At 52.1% G+C, this 10450-nt stretch overlaps 1 protein-coding gene across 2 annotated transcripts; it reads left to right on the top strand.

Annotated features, from left to right (window-relative positions):
* Positions 1-1442: 1442 nt before the first annotated feature.
* DUSP26 (dual specificity phosphatase 26) lies at positions 1443-9835 on the top strand. 2 transcript variants are annotated; one of them, XM_055295936.2, is made up of 4 exons: positions 1443-1801; positions 3885-4178; positions 7380-7594; positions 8947-9835. In XM_055295936.2, exons 2-4 carry the CDS (start codon positions 3958-3960, stop codon positions 9144-9146), a joined length of 636 nt encoding a protein of 211 aa, XP_055151911.1. In that variant the 5' UTR covers positions 1443-1801; positions 3885-3957; the 3' UTR covers positions 9147-9835. The 2 variants fall into 2 exon arrangements, with proteins under 2 accessions (XP_055151911.1, XP_055151912.1); XM_055295937.2 differs by having other exon boundaries at positions 3882-4178.
* Positions 9836-10450: the final 615 nt, after the last annotated feature.

The following is a 10450-nucleotide window of genomic DNA, read 5'->3' as shown; positions in this document are numbered from 1 at the left end:
CTCGAACTCCTGACCTCAGGTGATCCGCCCACCCTGGCCTCCCAAAGTGCTGGGATTACAGGTGTGAGCCACCATGCCCTGCCTCTTTGTTTTAAATGACAAGGATTTCATTTCTTATTTAAACTGCTGTACCACAAGGGACAAGGAAAAGTGAAAAGAATTTTGTTTCTCTAGAGAAAAAAAAAGGCTAGGAGGTACATTAAACTTGGATGGCAGCCTGTCATGGAACCTGGGGATTGTCACATTGGCCAGTACTTTCTCTAACCCAGAGATCAAAACCTGATCTGCCACTACTGCTGGGAATGGAGTCAGTCCTGGTTTCAGCTATAGCTGACCACATCAGCTTCAATCTGAGCCAATCTACTTTCTGCCTTTCTTCTAGTAGACAGCCAGAGTTCAAGCCAGCCTAGTTCTCAACAGCATCATCTGCTAACATTTATCATCTCCCCCACTTCCCTCTCACACAATAAGGTAGGCACTGGGGAAGGTAGCACAGTCCCTGCCTTCAAAGTGCTTACAATCTTGGTGCTTACGATAAAAATGCAGATCAAGTGAATATGTCACTAGAAGGCAGCACGTGAGAAATTAATATGAAGATGGCCAGGCACAGTGGCTCATGCCTGTAATCTCAGCACTTTGAGAGAAGGTGGGTGGATCACTTGAGGTCAGGATTTCAAGACCAGCCTGGTGAACATGGTGAAACCCCGTCTGTACTAAAAAACAAACAAACAAAGAAAAAATATATACAAAAAATTAGCCGGGCATGGAGGCGGGCACCTATAATCCCAGCTACTTGGGAAGCTGAGGCAGGAGAATGGCTTGAACCTGGGAAGCGGGTTGCAATGAGCCAAGATTGTGCCACTGCACTCCAGCCTGGGCAACAGAGTGGGACTGCATCTCAAAAAAGAAAGAAATTAATATGAAGATGAATGTTTTGAGAGTCTGGGGAAAGTGAAGTTCACTATGAGCTGAGCTGGTGGAAATGGCTTCCTGAATGAAGGAAATCCACGGTGCCTTCTCCATTTTGTGGGAGGCACTGGTTTAGAGAGTGGTTAAGGACATAAACTGCAAAGCCAGGCTGCCATTGTTTGAACAAGCTCAGCTCTGCCAGTAACAAGCTGTGTGACCAGGGCAGAGTACCTAGCCTCTCTGTGCCTAGGTCGCCTCCTCCCTAAAATTAGAACAATAGTAATCATGTCTCCCTCATAGACTTGTGGGGAGGATAAAATGCCTTAAGCTAAATGAAGCACATGGCATATAATGAAGGCTAATGGGGGCTACGGACCATTGTTCTTTATGACACGGTTTCTTCAGACCGAGGCATGTACAAGCCAGTGCACAGAATCGTGTCTATGTAATTAGTTAATTCTGTCTGGGAGGAGTGTGTGCGTTTAAGGCAGTGCCTGGGATGACTTATAATGTAATCTTTAGGCAAAACGCTTTGTAATTGGTGCAGCTCTGAGAACACACGCATGCATTCCAGGCGGTGCTGCTGGGGCTCGGCGGGGCCGTGTCTGGTCTGCAAGGCGCGCGGGCTCGTGGGGGGTTGCTGGGGAGCCCACGCTGCCTGGCGACTCGGGCCACTGAATGTGAGACCGAGTCCCTGTATGTCACCAGCGCACACGCTGATTTGAACCCTGCTTCGACGTGTGTGTCATGGCTTAAAAATAGCTGCTAATCTGTCAACCTGTCTTGGGCAGAAACAGCGGCGGCGACAGCAGCAAGAGCGTCATGGCCGTGGCGCTGTCTGCGCCGGCGATCCGCCTTTCGGACTGAGGCCCAGCGCAGCGCTTGCAAAGAGGTAGAGGGGCTGCGGCGGGCCTTCGCCTTCCCAGCTGGCTCTCCAGGCTGGGGAGAGGCGCCCAGCTAGGGGCGAAGGGGGAGGGAGGGGACCGGGAAGCGGGCACCCGAGCCCAGCGAGCCAGCCGCTCTCTCCCGGGCGCCCTCCCTCCGCGCGCGGGGCCGGGCTGCCTGGCTGGCGAGGACTGGGGCGACAGCCATGGACCTGTTACAAAGGCGACCGCAGGCGGAGGGAGGGAGCGGTGGGCCACGGCCCCTGGAGCCGACGGATGGGATTGGAGAATGCCCAGGGCTGTATCCCGGGACAGAAAGGGGCTTCTGCACCCCCCGGGAAAAACAGCCCCACGGAGATCCTTCTTAGAAATGGGCTCCTTCACGCGTCCCCCATCCCATTCATCACCTAGTAGACAGCAGACTCTCTAAGAGGAAAGGTTGTATTGTAATAAAGTAATGGGGTCTTTAGGCCTGGGTGCAAAGGTAGAAGATGATGATGATAGTGATGGTGGTGATGGTGGTAGTGATGATGGTGATGGTAATGGCTGTAGTGCTATATTTCTGTGCTCCTTCTGGACCTAGCCATTGAAAACTCTCTCTCTCTCCCTAAACACCCTAAGATCCAATCTTCCCTCACCAATCCTGGTCCTAAAACCCCTGCTTCTAATGCCTTGTAAGTGCTTGGTTTCTCTTGGCACTGGGGCAAGGGAGAGCTGGGCCCTGGCTAGGGGTGTGAGATGGGGACAGAGCATAGGCAGGGACAAAGATGGCCTCTCACTGCTGGTCATAGAGTTGAAGTCCCCCTGGCGGAAGGCCAGGAAGGGAGTGGAAGGGGATTCTGCAGGCTCCAGGACCTCCTGCTTTCAAACAGGCAGGACCACAGGTGTGAGAGGATGGGGAGGGAGGGGGGAGGGGCCTTGCCATTGTTGCCTCCCTGCTTGAAGGTCCCAGGGCAAGCCTCAAACGCTGATCCTTCCCAGCTCTGCAGCTCAACAGGTAATCTGAGACACACCTGCTAAGCCCCTCATTATTGACCTCACGTGTTTTGTAGGGTCACTTGACTCCAACAGCCATACGGTTGGTAATTCTAAGCCTCTGAGCCCCTGGACCTGGCAGGATCCCTCATTTTTCCCTTTCCTTCCTGCTTTCTAGGCCCCCACCACACACCTCTGTCCCCGCTCCCCTCAAGACACACACAGACAAAACACTCCAACCCTGCATCAATTCCCCCACCATCCACCTCTGTCACCCTCCCCTCAAGACACACACAGACAAAACACTCCAACCCTGCTTCGATTCAGAAATTCTCACATTAGAGCTGAGATCTGATCAGTAATTTCCTAATGCTGATCCAAGGAGGGTGGTTTGCCTGTTGTGCACATAGATTGGTGCCTTCTTCCATAAGCTCGTGCATTCAGCAAGTATTTATTTTTCCCAAACTTACTCTTCCTCTTTATTGCTATTCTCCACTCACCCCATCCCCCGCCCCCACCACACCCTTCCCATAGCAGGTTTATCTCTGAGGCAGTGGCAGGCCATGAAGGGGTTAAAGTCTAACTCTCTGGCACAGAGATGGCAGGCCTGACATGTGTCATGGCCTCAGCTGCTGTTGTCTCCCTGCTAATTCTCTCTGCAAGGGTCTAAATGTACCCCCAACCCCATCCCAGCTCCCTAGGCTCTCTGCCTATAGCCCCAGGCAGATGAGACCCAGATTCCAGCTGGCAAGATCCCCAGCAGTGGGGACAGCCACCCAAGTGCCAAGTGTGTGTGTGTGTGTGTGTGTGTGTGTGTGTCTGTATGCGTGCTGGCAGTGGGGGTGGGGTGATGGAGCTGAAACCTAGCAGCTGGGCAGCTCCCTCTCCCCGTAAACAAGGACATGTGACTCTCCCACCTCGTTGCGTGGCAGAGCCAAAGAGCTGAGCAAAAGGAGCTGCTGCAGCTTGAAGGAAAAGCCACCCCTGAAGGCTCCCGCCAGAGCCAGCTTACCTTCTCTCCCTCGAGAATCTTCTCCCGAAGGACCAGCCCAGGGAAGGGAAGCAGCTGCTCTGGACTCACTCAAGTGTGTCTCACACCCCTTCCTCTTCCAGCAGCAGCTACCTGGCAACTGAACCCATCATTGCCGCAGCCACTCCTGCAGCTGCCACGGTTTCTGCCACCTCTAAGATGTGCCCTGGTAACTGGCTTTGGGCTTCTATGACTTTTATGGCCCGCTTCTCCCGGAGTAACTCAAGGTCTCCTGTTCGAACTCGAGGGACCCTGGAGGAGATGCCAACCGTTCAACATCCTTTCCTCAATGTCTTCGAGTTGGAGCGGCTCCTCTACACGGGCAAGACGGCCTGTAACCATGCCGACGAGGTCTGGCCAGGCCTCTATCTCGGAGACCAGTATGTATCGGGCAGACTGGGCCCACGGCAGAGTGTGTGTGCGTGTGTGTGTGTAAGAAAGGAGAAGGGTGGCAGACAGGCATGGAGTGGTGTCATTGGTTCCTGGTTGAAGATTGAGGGGATAGGGCACATGGGCCGAGAGTAGAGGCTGCAGGTTTGGGAGAGTTTGGCCAGGATTATTGAAATGCCCAACTCCGGCCAGTCAGTGTCTCTTGCCTGTAATCCCAGCACTTTGAGAGGCCGAGGCAGGAGTATGTAGAGTATCGGAGTTCTAGACCAGCCTGAGCAACAAAGCCAGACCCCATCTCTACTTATTATTTTAAAATAAAATTAATAAAATAAAAATACCCAACTCTGGACAGAAAGACTCTGTTCCAGTAATAATATCATTCATGTATCACATATTTATTGTTACGTGCCAGTGCTACATACCAGGCACAATAGATGACTTCTCTGACCTTCCATCTATTGTGCAATGTCTCTGGGAAAAGGCAGTCACTGGAAGCCAGGAGCAGTAGGTAGGAAGCTGCAGTGGTTTCTCTTGAGACCAAGCAAAGCGGTAGTGCCTACAGAGATTCTGCAATTTGAAGGCTATAGAGAGAAAAACATCAAAGGAAGAGCCATCCCCACTTCTCTCCCTCAAAGTTATACAAGGATGCTTTTTTTGCTTCTTTGGTTGGTTTTGGTTTTGGTTTCGGTTTCTTTCTTTTTTTTTTTTTTTTTGCAGACAGAGTGTCACTCTGTTGCCCAGGCTGGAGTGCAGTGGCGCGATCTTGGCTCACTGCAACCTCCGCCTTGCGGGTTCAAGCGATTCTCCTGCCTCAGCCTCCAGAGAAGCTGGGACTACAGGCACACACCAGCTAATTATTTTTTTGTATTTTAGTAGAGACGGGGTTTCACCATGTTGCCCAGGCTGGTCTTCAGCTCCTGAGCTCAGGCAATCCACCTGTCTCAGCCTCTCAACGTGCTAGGATTACAGGTGTGAGCCACCGTGCCCAGCATTGTTTTTGTTTTTGAGACAGGGTCTCACTGTGTTGCCCAGGCTGGAGTGCAGTGGCCCAATCTCAGCTCACGGCAAACTCCGCCTCCCCCGTTCAAGCGATTCTCCTGCCTCTGCCTCCCAAGTAGCTGGGCTTACAGGCGCCCATCACCACGCCCAGCTGATTTTTGTATTTTTTAGTAGAGACGGGGTTTAGCCATGTTAGCCAGGCTGATTTTGAACTCCTGGCCTCAAGCGATCCACCCGTTTCGGCCTCCCAAAGTGCTGGGATTATAAGCATGAGCCACCATGCCTGGCCTACAAGGATTTTTTTCACACACATTATCTCTCTTAATCTTCACAACAGCCCTGTGAGATAGGTATCACTCTCCCTGGGTTACAGATGAGGAGACCAAAGCTCAGAAAAGTTGTGACTGGCCAAGGCCACATGTGTTGTAAGTAGCAGAGCCCGGACTTGGAGACTCAAGTTCAGTGCTCTTTCTGCGTAAGGAGTTTGCACTGGACAGAGCATTTGCCCTGAGATATGACTGTGGTGCCCAGGGGTGTCTGCCACCAAGCTGAGGGGTCTGGGCCAGATGAACACCTGAAGGTGACATCATAAAACAGGGTAAATGTGGCCGGGCATGGTGGCTCACATCTGTAATCCCAGCACTTCGGGATACTGAGGCGGATGGATCACGAGGTCAGGAGTTCAAGACCAGCCTGGCCAAGATAGTGAAACCCCGTCTCTACTAAAAATACAAATATTAGCCTGGTGTGGTGGTGGGCGCCTGTAATCCCAGCTACTCAGGAGGTTGAGGCAGAGAATTGCTTGAACCCAGGAGGCAGAGGTGGCAGTGAGCCGAGATCGCACCACTGCACTCTAGCACTCCAGCCTAGGCAACAGAGCAAGACACCATCTCAAAAAAAAAAAAAAAAAAAAAAACACGGCAAGTGTGAGCCATGGAATATCTGGCAAAAACACAAGAGGGTTCTGGGTGTCAACAAGAGTAGAGACATAGGGGAGTTAGGTGTGGAAGTGGATGTCAGAACCATACTATCTCAGGGTGGGCAGGACCGATGAAATGAGCAGAACACTCTGCCTGACACTCATTTCCCCTCTGCAGCATCCATGGCTGCATGGCCATCTCCTCTTTCTGCCTGAATACCCCAGGGACAGGAAAACCACTCTCTCTCTCGAGGTGCTCCACCCTTTCCTCAGCTAGACTCCACCATTAGAATGTACTTCCTTGTATGAAATTGAAATCAGCTGGCCAGGCACAGTGGCTCACGCCTATAATCCCAGCACTTTGGGATACCTAGGTAGGTGGAACACGAGGTCAGGAGTTCGAGACCAGCCTGGCCAACAAGATGAAATCCTGTCTCTACTGAAAATACAAAAATTAGCCGGGCATGGTGGTGGGCACCTGTAATCCCAGCTACTCAAGAGGCTGAGGCAGGAGATTCGCTTGAACCTGGGAGGCAGAGGTTGCAGTGAGCTGAGATCGCACCATTGCACTTCAGCCTGGGAGACATAGCAAGACTCTGTCCCCTCTCCCAAAAAGAAAAATGAAATCTGCTTCCCTGGGGCTTTAATTCTTTGATCCTCATTCTACCCTTGAGAACCCTACAGATCCAACACAATCCCAATTCCAGAAAACACACTTTCAGTTTTATTATGGCTATTTTCACCCCATCCCCTTAGTCTTCTCTTCTCCAGGCAAAACATCCCCTATACCTTCAACCACGGCTCACAGGACAAGACTCCAAGTCATTGCCCATCTTGGTTCCTCCCTTCTGGGTCACTAGTAAGTAAAGTAGTGTCCTTAGGCCAATAGTAGGATCCAGGAGGCCAGGCACGGTGGCTCACACCTGTCATCCCAGCACTTTGGAAGGCCGAGGTGGGAGGATAACTTGAGGTCAGGAGTTCAAGACCAGCCTGGCCAACATGATAAAGCCCCATCTCTACTAAAGATACAAAAATTATCCGGGTATAGTGGCATGTGCCTGTAATCCCAGCTACCTGGGAGGCTGAGGCAGGAGAATCGTTTGAACCCAGGAGATGGAGGTGGCAGTGAGCACTCTAGTCTAGGAAACAGAGCGAGACTCCCTCTCAAAAAAAAATCAACAATGGGATTCAGGAAGTTAACAGGGTGTAGACAAGGGAGTCTTCCCCAACAACCTGGCTTTCCCACCCTTCCTCTAACCTCTACTCAATGCAGGGACATGGCTAACAACCGCCGGGAGCTTCGCCGCCTGGGCATCACGCACGTCCTCAATGCCTCACACAGCCGATGGCGAGGCACACCCGAGGCCTATGAGGGGCTGGGCATCCGCTACCTGGGTGTTGAGGCCCACGACTCGCCAGCCTTTGACATGAGCATCCACTTCCAGACGGCCGCCGACTTCATCCACCGGGCGCTGAGCCAGCCAGGAGGTAGGAGGGGAATGCTGGGAGCAGGAAAGAACAGGGTACCTGGAATCTGGGGAAGTCCAAGGGTCTGAGAGTGGAGTGAGATTTTAGTGACATGAAAAAATGCTCAGGATCTTGTTAAGAAAGAAAAAAATACTATCTCAACCATTTTTTTAAAGCAATACAGAAAAAGACAAGAAGGAAATTATCAAAAATGTTAAGAGTGGCAAGTTACACCTGGGTGGCAAGATTATATGTGATCGACTATTTCTTTTTCGTTTTTTTGAGATAGAGTCTTTCTCTGTCACCCAGGCTGGAGTGCAGTGACGTGATCTCGGCTCACTGCAACCTCCATCTCCCAGGTTCAAGTGATTCTCCTGCCTCAGCCTCCCAAGTAGCTGAGATTACAGGTGCCTGCCACCACATCCAGCTAATTTTTGTATTTTTAATAGAGACATGGTTTCACCATGTTGGCCAGGCTGGTCTCGAACTCCTGACCTCAGGTGATCCACCTACCTCGGCATCCCAAAGTGCTGGGATTACAGGCATGAGCCACTGCACCCAGCCAGCAGGAGGATTTCTTGAGCCCAGGAATTAGAGGTTGTAGTGAGCTATAATTGTGCCACTGCACTCAGCCTGAGAGGCAGAGCAAGACCCTGTCTCTCAATACATGTATATATTCAATGGTTGAGAATAACAAGCTGGAATGGTGGATAGATTGAGGAAGGGGCCAGTAACAACAGTGTTTTCAATTGATTCATTCACGCTACTCTATGCAAAGCTGGCTCTTACATCAGTGGTGAGTCTCCACCTTTGACCCCTTTCAGGTTTATGGACACTGAGCCACTGCGTGTCCCCTTCCTCTCATTCTGTCCAGGCCTCTCCCCTTTTGCCAGGGATCTGCATTCCTAACACCCACTCATCTGCACCCATCCCTGTCTTCATGCACCTGTACTTACCTGTCTTCCTCTTCCCTGTCCATGTCACCCTTTTTTTTTTTTTTTTTTTTTTTTGAGATGGGGTTTCGCTTTTGTTGCCTGGGCTGGAGTGCAATGACACAATCTTGGCTCACTGCAGCCTCTGCCTCCTGGGTTCAAGTGATTCTGCTGCCTCAGCCTCCTGAGTAGCTGAGATTACAGGCATGGGCCACCACGCCCAGCTGATTTTTATATTTTTAGTAGAGATGGGGTTTTACCATGTTGGCCAGGCTGGTCTCGAACTCCTGACCTCAGGCGATCTTCCCCCTTCAGCCTCCCAAAGTGCTGGAATTACCGGCATGAGCCACCATGCCCGGCCCCATGTCACCCTTTCCCCAGCCTCCTCCAAGCTGCCACAAGCAGTCTCAAAGCTCTCTCTCTCTGTGTCTCTCCTCTCAGGGAAGATCCTGGTGCATTGTGCCGTGGGCGTGAGCCGATCCGCCACCCTGGTACTGGCCTACCTCATGCTGTACCACCACCTTACCCTCGTGGAGGCCATCAAGAAAGTCAAAGACCACCGAGGCATCATCCCTAACCGGGGCTTCCTGAGGCAGCTCCTGGCCCTGGACCGCAGGCTGCGGCAGGGTCTGGAAGCATGAGGGGAGGGGGACAGAGGTCAGGCCAGGCCCGTGGGTGGGTCCCTGGCTTCCAGCTGGAGATAGGAGGCCCAGGTGGCAGGTAGCAGGAGGCCCAGGTCACCCATCCTCCCCTGGGGTCAGGAGAGGCCGAGCCCCAGGCCACTGTCACTCTTTGTGGGAGGGGATGGGGAGTGAGGTTGGGCAGTGTGGTGGATGGGCACCCAGGAAGGGTTGACCAGGGAAAGCGGCAGCTAGGCTGTAGATGGAAGATGGTCCTGGGATTCGAACACCGCTGGGATCTGGCCAGGGTGCTCCCTGGGATTCACAGTCCCTTCCCCTCTTTGTGCCCAAGTGTTCCCCTCTCTCCCTCACCAAAACAAAAGGGCCATCTCTGCCCTGCACTTGTGCAGAAAGTCAGGGATACGGCAAGCATGAATGCAACGGTGTAGAGTTGTGTGAAACCCCTAGCATAGAGACAGACAGCGAAGAGATGGTGTGAAAAGCTTGCAGAACCAGAGAGAGAACCCCACAGACTTTCCACTCCAAGCGCAGGAGGAGGTAGCTAGCGTGTGAGGGTTGGCACTAGGCCCACGGCTGCTGCTTGGGGCCAAAAACATACAGAGGTGTATGGCTGGCAGTCTTGAAATTGTCACTCGCTTACTGGATCCAAGTGTCTCGAGGATAAATAAAGATCATGAAAAAGAAGAGAATTTCTTGAAGTCATTGAGAGTTTGAAAGAGTTCTAGGCCTCTCTCCTGGGAACCCCAGCCTTGCTGGAGAAAAGGACAGTCCTGACTCCCTCGTATCCTCCACCAGCCTTCAAACCTCACCAGTTCTTCTGGTGCCCTTTCTCCCAAGTCCAATTTCATGCTCCTACAGCGATATATTGGGCTGTTGTTTCCAGCCAGTCCACAAAGGGGCAGCAGAGGACCAGAAAGTTCAGGTTTGCAACAAGCTCTGCTGTTGTTCAGAGGGCACACCCTGTACCTTCCCAGCTTTGAAGAGGTCTCTAGACCGGGCGCAAGGGCTCACGCCTGTAATCCTAACACTTTGGAAGGCCGAGGAGGGTGGATCACCTGAGGTCAGGAGTTCAAGACCAGCCTGGCCAACATGGCGAAACCCCATCTCTACTAAAACTGCAAAAATTAACCAGGCATGGTGGCGCACGCCTGTAATCCCAGTTACTTGGGAGGCTGAGGAGGGAAAATCGCTTGAACCTGGGAGGTGGAGGTTGCAGTGAGCCGAGATCGCGCCACTACACTTCAGCCTGCGCGATGGGAGCAAGACTCCATCTCAAAAAAAAAAAAAAAAAAAGAAGTCTGCAT

Source organism: Symphalangus syndactylus, chromosome 10 (assembly GCF_028878055.3).
Source record: "Symphalangus syndactylus isolate Jambi chromosome 10, NHGRI_mSymSyn1-v2.1_pri, whole genome shotgun sequence".
In the NCBI taxonomy this organism is placed as follows: domain Eukaryota; kingdom Metazoa; phylum Chordata; class Mammalia; order Primates; family Hylobatidae; genus Symphalangus; species Symphalangus syndactylus.
Note: the sequence above shows the minus strand (reverse complement) of the source record. Positions and strands in the feature narration are given on the sequence as shown.

What these genes read in the sequence shown, in the direction of transcription:
- DUSP26 (XM_055295936.2), top strand. Translation starts at nt 3,958, where the DNA reads ATGTGCCCTGGTAACTGGCTTTGGGCTTCTATGACTTTTATGGCCCGC. An exon ending in GGCCTCTATCTCGGAGACCA is followed by an intron (nt 4,179 to 7,379) that starts GTATGTATCGGG and finishes TACTCAATGCAG; the next exon opens with GGACATGGCTAACAACCGCC. An exon ending in GGCGCTGAGCCAGCCAGGAG is followed by an intron (nt 7,595 to 8,946) that starts GTAGGAGGGGAA and finishes CTCTCCTCTCAG; the next exon opens with GGAAGATCCTGGTGCATTGT.